The 14,894-nt window shown below is 43.6% G+C and overlaps 1 protein-coding gene across 1 annotated transcript in view; it reads left to right on the top strand.

The window, feature by feature from the left end:
• Positions 1-300: 300 nt before the first annotated feature.
• C7H12orf75 (chromosome 7 C12orf75 homolog) overlaps positions 301-14,894 on the top strand; it is a 38,593-nt gene continuing 23,999 nt past the window's right edge. The window contains exon 1 of the mRNA XM_039471923.2: positions 301-573. Coding sequence (XP_039327857.1) covers positions 528-573 — 46 coding nt within the window. The 5' untranslated portion in view covers positions 301-527. The remainder of the gene's footprint in view (positions 574-14,894) is intronic.

Raw genomic sequence — 14,894 nt, 5'->3', positions numbered from 1 at the left:
GTCCACTGTGAGGAAAACAGGAGCCCCCTGCTACTTCCTCTCCTCCCCACATCCTGGGGCAGGGAGGGGAAGTGAGGAAAGAAAAGCAAAGCAAAGGCGAGGAGGATGCGGAGGGTGGGCGGATGGGCACCCCCCACCACCCGCGCCGGCCACGCCCTCGCCCCGAGCCCAGTTTAAACTCCCGCCCCTCGTAACGACGGCCAATGACCTACCGCGAAGCGCGCAGGGAGGTAGGGATTGGCCGGCGCCGCGGTTGCCGGGGCGACGGGTGGGTCTGGCGGGTCCCGGGGCGGGGCGGGGGCGAGGGCGAGGGCGAGGGCGAGGGGTGGTTTCCGCCCCGCAGCCCGCAGCCAGCCGCGCCCAGGCCGGCTCCCCCCGGCGGCGCAGGGGGCGGCCTCCACTCAGTCTTCAGCCCGGAGCAGCCCAGTCAGCCTCCCGCTCGGAACGCGCCGCCCTCCGTCTGGGTCTCCGCCCCTGGGACCCGCAGCTGAGAGCTCTGGAGCGCGGCTTCCCCGGCCGGCGGCGCGATGGGCTGCGGGAACTCCACCGCCACCAGCGCGGGCGCGGGCCGAGGTGAGCGCGGCGGGCAGCGGGCGGCGGGGGCGGTCGGGAGAGGCGGCGGGAAGGAAGGGTGCGGGTATGTGGGGTGGGGGGCGCGCAGCCCCTCTCCCCATCCCCATTTTTGGGACAGGAGCAGACCGCCCGTTTCTGGAAAGACCTAAAGCGTGGCAAGTCCCCCGCGCGGGGGCGGTAGCGCCTGGAGCAGGCAAGCCTGCGGGGCACCTCTGCCGAGGGAGCGCGGGGAGGACTGTCGCGGGTTCCCCTGCTGCCGCCGGGGCTCCCCTGCAGCCGGCGGGGCTCGGCACCCTCCTAGGGGAGAGGATTCCGGGACGTGGCCCCAGGCCGCTCCCCCGCCTCCCACACTTGCTCCTCCAGGGCTCTTCCCCAGCTCCTCGGTACCCAGGTGCTGCACCTCGAAAAGTGCAGCGCAAGACAGGACTTTTAGGACAGTGGTGGGGGGGCAGGAAGTGGGGAAAGGTGGGCGTGGGGCTGGGGAGAACTAGAAGCATAGCTGCAAAAACGCGTCCGTGTCAGTCTCGATGCCTAAGACCGGCTGGGATGCTCTCAGGATTTCTTTGAGAAGCTGCAGCAGTAAGGATGTTTTAAATATGTGAGACAGAGCTTTGTTATTAACAGTCTGTTAAGATACTTTTCATTTAAACACACACACATACACAGACAGATCGAAACTTCTTTTTATACTACTTCATTTTGTTGATTGGCAGGCCAGGCTTTCTAGCTTTCCCGGGCCAGCCAGGCTTTGTGTCAAGTGATTTTTTCCAAAACTCACCCTTCTATTTAACCCTGCATATGTCTCTTGATTTAAGGTAGCCTGGATCTGTTTTGAGTAATATCTGTAATATCTGCTGACCTATTTCAGTGTCCTTTTGGATAAAGAGTTTCTATATCCTCCAGTTGAGATCAATCAGATGCCACATCCTAGCCTAACCAGCAAATGAAACAGCAGTCGGAGGCTGCAGTATTTCCTAGGTGGCTGTGGAGGCCCTGGCAATGATTTTGTAACCTTGGGCCTGTCACATCCTTTAACTCAGACGCCGGTCAAAAAAAAAAAAAAAAAACCAAAAAAACGTAGTTTAAGACTCAAGATTTATTTATGTTACAGTTTATTTTAACGTTCACATAATGGAATCGGATGTGGGAATCTACTCAGTTACTTGGCCAAGTTTGTTTTTCCTCCTTGGCTGTCATTGCCACACATCGGGAATATTCCGCTTCAAGAGAAGGGGCTAACATATGTGCAATTCTAGTCCTAGAGATATGAATGAACCCAGGTAGCTATGCGTTGAAAAATTTATGACTTACAGTTGACCTTTACCATCTTGAGTTAAATCCTGTCCTGGTGATATACAGAGAGCCACAGGAAAGCGAGTTTTTTAGATTCATGTAACAGTGGGGAAGGTTAGCTTAGCACCTTATGCTATGCCACCGCCCCTGGCTCCCATTTTGATTTATTAATGTATTTCTTGTCAGTTTTAGGGATGAGGGAGGTTACCGTTGCTAAATGAAAATCAGAATGATGGACTGGACGCAGTGGCTCACACCTGTAATCTCAGCACTTTGGGAGGCCAAGGTGGATGGATCACCTGAGGTCAGGAGTTCGAGATCAGCCTGACCAAAATGGTGAAACCCAGTCTCTACTAAAAATACAAAATTAGTTGGGTGTGGTGGTGCCTGCCTGTAATCCTAGCTACATGGGAGGCTGAGGCATGAGAATTGCTTGAACCTGGGAGGCGAGGGTTGCAGTGAGCTGAAATTGCACCATTGCACTCCAGCCTGGGCAACAATAGTGAAACTCTGATTTCTCTCAAAAAAAAAAAAAAAAAAAAAGAAAGAAAAAGAAAAAAGAAAGGAAATAGAATGATGGTAAGGTATGATGAGCTAGCTCTAAAATGTAAAAAATCGGCCGGGCGCGGTGGCTCAAGCCTGTAATCCCAGCACTTTGGGAGGCCGAGGCGGGTGGATCACGAGGTCAAGAGATCGAGACCATCCTGGTCAACATGGTGAAACCCCGTCTCTACTAAAAATACAAGAAATTAGCTGGGCATGGTGGCGTGTGCCTGTAATCCCAGCTACTCAGGAGGCTGAGACAGGAGAATTGCCTGAACCCAGGAGGTGGAGGTTGCAGTGAGCCGAGATCACGCCATTGCACTCCAGCCTGGATAACAAGAGCGAAACTCTGTCTCAAAACAGCAACAACAACAACAACAACAACAACAACAAAAAATGTAAAAATCAAATTTGGGGGGAAAATATGATTTCTTGGGGAAATATTCTCTTTATTAATATTTGATTGGCTTTTTTTATTTCCCTAGGAGCACATCCCTTATCACCTAAAGGGAAGTCATACTGAAAAAAAAAATACTCAGGGTAGTTTGAGGAGCAGCCTCTCTTTTGTTTGTGAAGGACAGTGCATGTGAGAGCATGGTATTCCCTCCTCCAGCTTGCTCTTTGCCAAAAATTACTTTTTGTTCAGAGGAGAGCAAGGTAGTGAGTGCAGACTCAAATCACGCAGGAAACAACATGATGAGCAGGGAGTTATTGCATCACCTCTTTGATGGATCTGCGCTTGTCTTGGAGAAGCCATTCCCAAACATTTCCCTGCCTGTGCATCTAGCTGGCTGACTTGGAGATTTGGTCATTGTTGTTTTGAAATGTTCTGTCAGTTGGTGGTAAGAATTTAGTTTCAGAGAGGAAATGCATCAGAGTGAGAGATGTAAGGTTAAGAAAAATAAATCACAATGCAAAGGTACTGAAAATCTCTTTCAGCTGTGAGCTTGGACATCAGCGTCAACTACACTGTTGACCAAGCTACCCACTTGGAGGACGGAACTCAAGCAATACCAAATGCGTTAAAGAGACATTGTCCCTTTCTTCTAACTACTTACAGTGTACAACTTCCAATATGTCCTAGGAGTCATACAATTCAATAGCCATACTTAAACTTTTCAGAAAAAAAATGTACAAAGAGATTGGGGAAAGAGTGTTGAACTTAGGTGTCTGGACAGTGACCTTAAGCTTGGGTTTGGTGCTGTGCTGATTGCATTATTGTGTGCGTTTCATGTTAATTTTCTGAACTTTGGTTTCTTTGTTTATATCATGGGAATAATTGGGTCTATCTTGTTTCATAAGGCTACGTAAAACTCAAAAATAACGTGAAAGCACTCTGTAAACTATAATTATTACTATATAATAATAGTATTATTATCACCATTTTGAAGGCAAAGTAGTTTTCCTTTAGTATTTTTTATAAGAACATGGCAAATCTTCTTTTGTGCATTAACGTATTACTACAATGCCCCTAAATCTTAACTCTCCATTGTAAGCCCTGTTTTACTTCTTGAGTTATTCAGGTAAACCAGATAATTGTTTCCCCTTTCCCTGAGCTGTCAGGACAGCTGGCTCTCTTGGCTTTTGTCTGGTGGACTTTTTTTGTCTGGTGGCCTCAGTTAACAGGACAGACTGATATGCAGTTAAGTGTATTGCAGTTAAGTACTTGAGTTAAGTGGATTCCGTATGCCTGATGTGTGGAGAAACTGGTATGGAGTAAAATGGTCGAGTGGCCATAAGGAGGAATAGTGAGATGGATCAATCCCTTGATAATTCTGGGAAGACTTGCTCCTGGAGTATGTTCCTATTAATAACTGTATGCATACGTATCTTCCACCCCTATGTGGGCCCTCCCTCTGCTGGGAACTTCTAGGGCAAGGGTGGGGGCAGTCAGCAATGGATGTTTGTAGAATGAAGTCAAACTGTTTCTCTTGAGAAATTGATAGTCTAGGGAGGAAGATTAAGCAACTAAGAATCATTGCAAAGCAGTGTATAATAGAATATGACCTGGACATCCAGTTTTCCAGGAGGTGTTGAATGACGCAGTTGAATCAGAGAAGTCCTCCTGGAGGAGTCGAGCTACCAGCCTAGATGGGCTTGTGAGAGGCATTTTGAGTACCCAGAAGCTCTCCACTTTCATATTTTGATATGATCACTCTCTCAAGGTGGGAATTTGATTTTTCCTAACCTACAACTATATTGAAGATTCAGTACATTTTTTCTGCGTAGAGTCTAGACCCCAAATTATAGAGAAACATCTGGATAGAATAGCTCATTTTAAAGTGTCACATTTATTAGAAGGCAGGGAGCTTTTGCACTCTTGCTCACTCTCACTCTTTCTCTTTCTCTGCAATCAGATTCTTTACTTCCTTGTTTTTTTCCCCCCAGCGTATCTCCTGACTAGGCAGAGAAATGAGCAACCTTGCATTCTGAGTTAATGATGTATAGCAGGTCAGTCATTCCTTTTATACAGTCACATGCATACAGACTATGAAGCAAGTCTCTGTAATATAAATCAGAAATTCCTGTTTATGTAAACCAGAAAAATCCCTTCAGAGTTTTAGATAGTTCCCCCTATCTACAGTAGCCTATTTTATTGCAGGCTAAGGCTGTAGAAATTATTTGCAGCAGCAGCTATCGCAGAAGTATTTGGCTCATGATATTGGGTTAAACTGGTTAGTTGAATGTTTTCTGCCAGAGATATGTAATTGGCAACTGATCTTAACTTCACAGGCAATTTATTGTCAGAATGTTTCCATAATCGTGTTTTCTGCTGTTTATGTAACAATAGTCTGAGGAGGAGGAGCTTGGTACTTATTTACCCTATTTTATCAGTGTATCCAAGAAGTTAATAGAATTCTTTTGGGTCCAATTATTTAGATTAATTATGTCCTTGTCCTCAATTAGCTAGATAATTGCATTCTTTTGAGGTAGCTATATTGGTCCAGCCTTAATTTACATCTGTAAATGGTCTAGTAGGTATTGAAATGATATAGCTGTGCTTAGCATTAGTCCAAGATTTGTGGGGGAAATAATTTAAAAATAATATAAAATTTTGTTGATATCATCCAACATTTTTATCTTGTGAGAGGCATTTTGAGTACCCAGAAGCTCTCCACTTTCATATTTTGATATGATCACTCTCTCAAGGTGGGAATTTGATTTTTCCTAACCTACAACTATATTGAAGATTCAGTACATTTTTTCTGCATAGAGTCTAGACCCCAACTATGTACCATCCTTCTCTTTCCCCTTTCCCCACAACTATGTACCATCCTTCTTTCTGTTCTTTAAACATGCTGAACTCACTCTTGTTTTCTCTCTGTTTGAAACAACGTTTTTGCTGGAGAGCTGATAGTATGCTTATTTCTTGCCTTTTTCTTTCCCCTCCCCCAGTAGAGGCCTCATGAAAGCCTGTACATTTTGTTTACAGCTGTATCCTCAGCATCTAGACCAGCTTTCACAATTTTAATGGGTTTTTTGGCTCTCGAAATATATTTGTTGAATGAATGAGTATATTTGGGAAACAAAAAAGATATAAAATGAAGTCCTAAGTTGGTGTGGGCACACTGTACTGATGTAGTAATCGAGGGAAGAAAATAAAACCTCAGGAAGTCAGGGAAACCTTCGTGGAGGAAGTGGAACTTTATTTGGCCTTAAAGAATAGTGTGGAGGAAGTGGAACTTTGTTTGGCTTAGAAGAATAGCATGAAGGAAGTAGAACTTTATTTGGCTTTGAAAAATAGGTAAGAGTTGGATAGCAGAAGATGGAAGGCAGTTCATTTTTAGTGCTGTAGGAAGTCCTATATACGGAAATGGGCTTGGTGCATTTCAGGGTAGTAAGAAGTCTAGCCTGATTGGATTTAGTTGTTCACATTGGTTGCAGGGTAATGGGAAGAAAGAATGGTTAGGATACAGGATGAGGAGGACAGAGAGGCACTGAGGCCTCAGAGTTGAGAGTGGGCTCTGCAGGCAAAAGGCCCAAGTACAAATCCTACATTTGCCATTCATCATTTGTATGACCTTGGGCAACTGCTGAAGCTGTCTGTTCCTTAGGTTCCTTGACCATAAAATGGGGGAGTAATAAGAGACCCTACTGTAAATTCAGTGAGTTAATGTGTGTAAAGTGTTTAGAACAGTGCCTTGTATGTTGTAAGTACCCAATATACTATTTGTTGTTAATACAGGGAAAGACACAGCTGGTATAGAAGGAAGGAGTGAGCTACTAAAGACGTGTACATATAGAAGTGGCATAATTCAAAGCTGCTGTCTGCGCTCGGGGAAGTGCTGAGGGCCTGGATCACAGCTTTGGGCCCTGAGTGGTAGAGAAGCGTTGAGGTCAGAGATACCTAGAAGACAGTTGGGCTAAGGAGAGGCTGCAGATGTGGGATGAAGGAAGAGGGAGAAGTAAAAATTAAACTGTTAGAGCCTGGGTAACTGGAAGGAGTTGCTACTCTAAAAGTAAGGTAGAAAGGGGCAAGTGATCAACATACTCTTGAATGTACCATGTTTGAAGTGATGATGAATAAAGAGAGGTGTGGAGACCCCTCTGCTCAGGTAGTAATCCCTGGTGAGACAGACTAAGAAGGTCTGTGCATCATTCGCTTGCTCTGTTTCCCCAGAATTGGTAGTACAACCATGTGAATGGTTCATAAAGGCATCCAAAGTGAGTGATTCATTTCTGCCATTGTCACAGCCTGGTAGGTTCTTCTTGCCCACTGCCCTAAACAAAACCAAGGAGGGCCGGGCACGGTGGCTCACACCTACAATCCCAGCACTATGGAAGGCCTTGGCAGGCAGATCACCTGAAGTCAGGAATTCGAGACCAGCCTGGCCAACATGACAAAACCCCATCTCTACTAAAAATATAAAAAATTAGCCTGGTGTGGTGGCGCATGCCTGTAATCCTGGCTACTTGGGAGACTGAAGTGGGAGAACTGCTTGAACCCAGGAGGGTTGTAAGTGAGGCTGTAGTGAGCTGAGATCATGCCACTGCACTCCAGCCTGGGCAACAGAGTGAGACTCCATTATGTAAAAAAAAAAAAAAAAAAAAAAGGAGAACTGCAGTTTTTGTGGCAAAGAAAGAGTTTAATAATTGCAGGGCTGGCCAAGTGAGGAGAACAGGGAGAAATTTGTTACCCTATCGCCCTGAAAATTCAGAGATGAGGGATTGTTAAGGGGACTTGGTAGGGAGGGGGTTACTGAGGAATTGGAACAATTGATCGGCTGGGGATGCAGTCATATGGGCATCTAAAATATCTTTGGGCAGTAAAGTCAGTTCCCAGGAAAGGGTTGGTTCTCAGAACCAGGTGGCATCCCTTGGTCTACCAAAATGTGAAATCTGAAAAATATCTCAGAGATCAGGTCTTTAGGTTTCACAATAGTGATGTTATCTATAGTAGTATTTGGGGAAGCTGGAAATCTTGTAACCCCTGATTACATGACTCTGGGGCAGTAGGCAACTTATAGGAAAGCACACTAAACAATGGTAGGTCATTGTTTATGCCTTTTTTTTAGTAAAGTTTAAGTCCCTATCGTAATTTTAACCTTGCCGTATGAATGCAGCTTTGATCTCTGAACAAAGACAGGGGTGTCGGGGGTAGAGGGAGTCAATTTTTCTTGCTTCAAAGTTTAAGTACAAACTAAATTCCTCTGTAGTTATTTTGGCTTCCATGTTAGAGTAAGTAAAGAAAAAAAAAGCTTGTGAAATTAAAAGCATAGCAAAACAGAGTCAATTATATATTAAATTTCTCTCATTATTTATAATTCAGCAAAGGCAGTTTTACCATGAGCCACTTAAGCTCCATATAGGCATGGCTTAAGTTGTATTATATCAGTTAAATGTCAGTGCACTAACGTATTTATGCCTGTACTTCTTATATGGCTGTATTTATTTTTTTTGTTCTGTTTTTTTTCCTTTTTTTTGAGACACAGTCTTGCACTGTTGTCCAGGATGGAGTGCAGTGGCGTGATCTCAGCTCACTGCAACCTCCACCTCCCAGGTTCAAGCGGTTCTCCTGTCTCAGCCTCTCAAGTAGCTGGGATTACAGGTGCGTGGCACCATGGCTGGCTAATTTTGTATTTTTAGTAGAGATGCAGTTTTACCATGTTGGCCAGGCTGGCCTCAAATTCCTGACCTCAGGTGATCCACCTGTCTTGGCCTCCCAAAGTGCTGGGATTACAGGTGTGAGCCACTGTGCCTGGCCATTTTTTTTGGTTTTTACTTGCCGAAAGTATAGCTACTTGTCTTAGTTCATTTTTGTGTTGCTGTAAAGGAATACCTGAGACTGGGTAATTGATAAAGGAAAGAGGTTATTTGGTTCATGGTTCTGCAGCCTGTACAAGAAACATGGCACCTGCATCTACTTCTGCTGAGGGCGTCAGGCTGCTGTCATTCATGGCAGAAGGTGAAAGGGAGCCATAGCATTCAGAGATCACATGGGGAGAGTGGAAGCAGTAGAGAGAAGGGAGAGAGGTGCCAGGCTCTTGCTCACAACCAACCAGCTCTCATGGAAACGAATACAGTTAGAGCTTACTTATTGCTGCTAGCCATTCATGAAGGATCTGCCCCTATGGTCCAAACACCTCCCATTAGACCCACCCCCATGAGATTTGGAGGAGACAAACAAGGAGAAATAAACCAAACTCTAGCACTACTCAACAAGGATGACCTATAAAAATGAGACTTTCTATAAGAGCTTCCATTTTCATTGACATAATTTCCTATTTCTAGGACACATTGACCTGAATTTTTTCCCCCCATTATTTGAAGAAATCACTTACAAATCTGTTTTTTTTTAAATTGTCCTCAGAAAAATAAGCATTGCTTTGGATAAAGTCGTAAGCTGTGGTTCCATTTCTTTTGGCCAAACCAAGACTATGACATAATTTTATAACTATTATGGGTCAGAAGAGCCATAGCAAGCTGTCAGAATTAAAGAGAATTTTATTTATTTTTCTGCAGTTATATTTATATAGTTCTCAGAGGGACTGTTTCTTTTCTAAAACAAATAAAGAGTAAAACATTCCTGCATGTTTTTATTATTTCCCATAAGAGCCATAGGCATTTATGTTTCTGATTATTTATGCTGAAAGAAGAGTGCTTTGTAAATCTTTAGTATTTTTTTCTTTTACAAATTCTTCACATACATAATTTTATTGTGTGTGTGTGTGTGTGTGTGTGTGTGTGTGTGTGTGTGAATTATCACCACTTGGTTTGAAGAATATAAGTTAATATGTAACATAGCAATTCCTTTACCTGTGAATATTTCTAGTATATTTTATAAAGTCTATAGTATATAGACTTTATATATAGTATATATATGGTATATAGTATAGTGATCATTAAAGGCATTAATAGACTTATTGTTTTAAAATGTAAAAATGTATATGACCTTTTCTTTCTTTCAAAAGATCCAAGTATGTTCTTTATAATGGAATTTGGCATGTGGGAGGAAACTGTCACATCAATAGATGTTTGAATCTGTATAATACCGAAGACATGCTGGACAGTTTGACTCAGTTTTTAATGTCTAAGACAGGCTGATTAGCTCTCCAAGGACCATCTGTATGTAGGAACCAAGATATTGTATCTTAAAATTACTCCATGCAGGCCAGGCATGGTGGCTCACGCCTGTAATCCCAGCACTTTGGGAGGTCAAGGTGGGTGGATCACAAGGTCAGGAGATGGAGACCAGCCTGGCTAACATGCTGAAACCCTGTCTCTACTAAAATTAGTCTGGCATGGTGGCATATGCCTGTAGTCCCTGATACTCAGGAGGCTGAGACAGGAGAATCGTTTGAACCCACTAGGTGGAGGTTATAGTGAGCCAAAATTGTAACACTGCACTCCAGCCTGGGCGACAGAGAAGACTCCATCTCAACAAAAAAAAAAAAAAAGAAAAAAGAGAAAAAATTACTCAATGCAGTAAATTGTAGCTGGATTGCATTATCATTCACTAGGAATAAAATTCTGTTTGTGTCATGGATGATATATATATTAAATTTAGTTTCCCTCCAGATATTTTACTATGTATTTTAAAAGAGGTTTTTTTTTGGAGCCAGGGAAGGACAAAGATAAAAAGGTGTAGTGGGTTGAATGATAGCCTCCCAAAAGGTATGTCCATGTTTTCATCTCTGCAGTGAGTGAATACAGTCTTATTTGGAGAAGGATCTTTGCAAACGTAATAAAGCTAAGTATTTTAAGATGAGAAGATTATACGAGATTATCTGATTAGGCTCTAAATCCAATGAGATGGGTATTTATGAGAGACATAAGAGGAAAAGACAGACATAGAAGAGAAAGTGATGTGAAAATGGAGGTGGAGCAGAGAGGGGCCACAAGCCAAAGAATGCCCAGGAATGCTCTCTGCACCAGAAGCCAGGAGAGGCATGGAATGGATGCTTCCTTAAGGCCTCTGGAAGGAATGTGGATCTGCTAACGCCTTGATTTTGTACTTCTGGCCTCCAGATCTATGAGTGCCTAGATTTCTGTTGTTTAAACCACCTAGTTTGTGGTAATTTGTTAGCGCAGCCATGGGAAACCAAGACAATATTTTTCTGCAGTTGTTCAGGAATGGGACAAAATTAGAAAATAAGAAAATGTATTAAACTCTCTACCTGGAGTATAAATAATTCTTTGCTGAAATAAATACAGCATGATGTAATCTCGGTATGATTCATTCATAAAGTCCTTTAGGACTGTTCAGAACCTTAGCCATTACTAGGAAACATAAAATTTTTTTATATAAAACATAAAGAATGTTTGAGAGGTTTTTTTTTTTTTTTTTTTTTCCCCTTCCTGACATATAATTCTCCCAACACCCAAGTGTCCTACAATTCAATTCAATTCTAACACTACCTGGAGTTAGTGTCAGCCTCCACAGTTTTAACAGGTCAGTCCCACAAGACTGCCCTCACTTCAGACCCTAGTTGCAAATATCCGGCTTCTGGGTTGCTACACTTCTGTCAACTTGGCTATAGATTTGGGGATCTTCACAAATCTTCTCCTCAGGCCCAGCGATTTGCTAGAATTAGCTTATAGGACTCAGGAGGACACTTTCCCCATGTTTACTGTTTGATCATAAAGGGTCTGAATGAATAGCCAGTGGAAGAGGTACTTGGGGAAGTCTGGAAGCACCCCAAGTGCAGAAGCCTCTGACCCCAGTGGAGTTGGGCTATGCCACAGTCCTCCTGCTTAGATATGTTCACCAACCTGGAAGCTCACTGAATCCACTGGTATGGTTTAACTGTGTCTCCACCCAGATCTCACCTTGAATTATAATAATCCCCACATGTCAAGGGTGGGGCCAGGTAGAGATAACTAAATCATGGGTGCAGTTTCCCCCATACTGTTCTTGTGGTAGTGAATAAGTCTTACAAGATCTGATGGTTTTATAAATGGGAGTTCTCCTGCACAAGCTCTCTTGCCTGCTGCCGTGTAAGATGTGACTTTGCTCCTCCTTTGTCTTCTGCCATGACTGTGAAGCCTCCCCAGCCATGTGGAATTGTGAGTCCATTAAACTGTTTCCTTATAAATTACCCAGTCTAGGGTATGTCTTTCTTAGTTTGAGAACAGACTAATGCATCCAGTTATTTTGAGGTTTTTGTAGGTGCTGTGGTTTGAATGTGTCCCCCAAAGTTCATGTGTTGGAAACTTAATCCCCAATGCAGTCATGTTGGGAAGTGGGGCAATAAGAAGTGATTAGGGCTTGAGACCTCTGCTCCCATGAATGGATTAATGTGTTTAATCATCAATAAACTAGGGGATGAGAGGAATGGGTTGGTTATTGAGAGAAAGGGCTGTTATAAAAGCAAGTTTGGCCCCATCTTGCTCTCTTGCTGCCTTGCCCTTCTACCTTCTGCCATGGGATGGAGCAGCATAAAGGCCCTCACCAGATGTGAGCCTCCCAATCTTGGACTTCCCAGCCTCTAGACTTTAAGAAATAAATTTTATTTTCTTTATAAATTACCCAGTCTGTGGTATTCTGTTACAGCAACACAAATAGGACCAAGACACCAGTATGACTGGTTAAATCCTTGGCCACTGGTTATTAACTCAGTCTCCAGCCCCTCTTGTCTCTCTGTAGGTGGCAGGGTGGAGCTGAAAGTCCCAAGCTTCTAATCAAGTCTTGTTCTTTCTAGCAAACAGCCCCCATCCTAAAGCTATATCTGAGCTTGGCCATATATAAAGAGTCACCTCATTAGAAGTCTCACAGAGAGAGGCTCCTGTCACTCATCACTCAGGAAATTCCAGGGGTTTTAGGAGCTCTGTACTAGGAACCAGGGACAAAGTTGGAACCTTTTTTTTTTTCCTTTGGGAAGTTGTGTGTTAGGGAGTCATATTCTCATTACCCTGGTTACAAGCTTATCAATAACCACCATGTGGCTGAGTGCGATGGCTCACACCTGTAATCCCAGTGCTTTGGGAGGCCGAGGTGGGCAGATCACCTGAAGTTGGGAGTTCGAGACCAGCCTGACCAACCTGAAGAAACTAAAAATATAAAATTATCTCTACTAAAAATACAAAATTAGCCAGGCGTGGTGGTGCATGCCTGTAATCCCAGCTACTTGGGAGGCTGAGGCAGGAGAATCGCTTGAACCCAGGAGGCAGAGGTTGCAGTGAACTGAGATTGTGCCGTTGCACTCCAGCCTGGGCAACAAGAGCAAAACTCTATCTCAGAGAAACAAAACAAAAAAACCTCACCATGTTTCCTTGCTTCTAAGATGCACAATTTCTTCCCTACTAAAACATGGAGCACATTTTACAATCACATGTATGTACACACACATGCTTCATGGAGTGTTTCTGACTTTGCCCCATTCCTACCGTTGCAGTTATTCCGTCAATGATGCCCTTCCAAAGAAGGGCCATTTTAGAACAGAGGGAATGGTCTGTTGACTTTGTTTTGAATGATGTGGCACCATGCATTTCTCTTGGGCCTGCTGGGATGTTAAATGATGAGCCCAGCAGGGAAGAGGCCCTTGATGGTGCCCATAGCTTGGTGCAATCAAGGTGAAGTGGATGGAGGGTTCCTGATGCTGATTAAGCACTGAATGCACAACATGTGGCCATTTATAAACTCATTTCTCATTTCATACATGTTACTGTGCTTTGCCTTCCTAGCTGCATTTGTTGGCCCAGTATGTCTTTGTTTGTTAGACGCTGAAACAAAGTGCTTTAGTGACTGTTAGACAAATATTGGAGCAGGGACCTGACTCCAGTCATCTGCCTTCTGATGCCACACTGTTCTTACCCCATCACCCTGCTGCCATTCCTGAGATGTAGCGGAGGCAGCCTTGGCCACTCTCTTCTTCCTGTGGATTATAGTAGATCGCCCCTAGTCTTTAAATGTTGAGGACTCAGCTGGGTGTGGTGGCTCACACCTGTAATGCCAGCACTTGGGGAGGCCGAGGCAGATGGATCACTTGAGGTCAGGAGTTCAATATCAGCCTGGCCAACATGGAGAAACCCTGTCTCTACTAAAAATATAAAAAAAAATAGCTAGCATTGTGGCAGGTACCTATAATTCCAGCTACTTAGGAAGCTGAGGCAGGAGAATCGCTTGAAACTGGGGAGTGCAGGTTGTGGTGAGCCGAGATTGTGCCACTGCACTCCAGCCTGGGCAACAGAGTGAGACTCCATCTCAAAAAACAAAGTTGAGAACTCATGGTCCACATTGTAATCATTGTTTTCTTCTCTGTGTAAAACTTGGAGAATCAAAGGCTCACCTTTGGCTCTCCATTCCCTGACTACAGGAAAACCCAAACATATTTTTATCCTTTGCCTCAAAAATAAAAAAGAAAATAAAAGCTAAAAAGATACTATTTTCTTTCTAGATGTAAACTGAAAATTCTAATCCCCCGAACCAATTAAATGGACCCCTCCTGTTGGCCAAAGGCATTTCTAAGTTAACCTGAAAAACTAGTTCAGCCCATGATGGGAAGTGGGGATTGTACATACCTGATTATACCCTCCTTCCTTTGAAATTCAGGCACAGCCCACCAGCATTTAACATTAAAACAGTCCTTAAGACTGACAAAGCAGACTCTTTGTAGCAATAAGATACTGACATGACAGATAGCAGGCTCTAAAAGATCTCGGGTTGGGTGTGGTGGCTCATGCCTGTAATCCTAACACTTTGGGAGGCTGAAGCAATTGGATTGCCTGAGCTCAGGAGTTCGAGACCAGTCTGGGCGATATGGTGAAACTCTGTCTCTATTAAAAAATACAAAAATTGGTAGGGCATGGTGGTGCACATCTGTAATCCTAGCTACTCAGGAGGCTGAGGCAAGAAAATAGCTTGAACCCAGGAGGCGGAGGTTGCAGTGAGCTGAGATGGCACCACTGCACTCCAGCCTGGGTAACAGCGCGAGACTCCAAATGAAATAAAAAATGAAAATAAAAGAAGTCAAAGTATTTTACTCCAAAATGTATTTCTTTTACATATTTTGAAATGGCCAAGCAAAGCTATCACTTGTGGGGGA

The sequence above is a fragment of the Saimiri boliviensis genome, chromosome 7, assembly GCF_048565385.1.
Source record: "Saimiri boliviensis isolate mSaiBol1 chromosome 7, mSaiBol1.pri, whole genome shotgun sequence".
Lineage (NCBI taxonomy): Eukaryota > Metazoa > Chordata > Mammalia > Primates > Cebidae > Saimiri > Saimiri boliviensis.
This window is presented reverse-complemented; position numbering and strand designations above follow the sequence as displayed.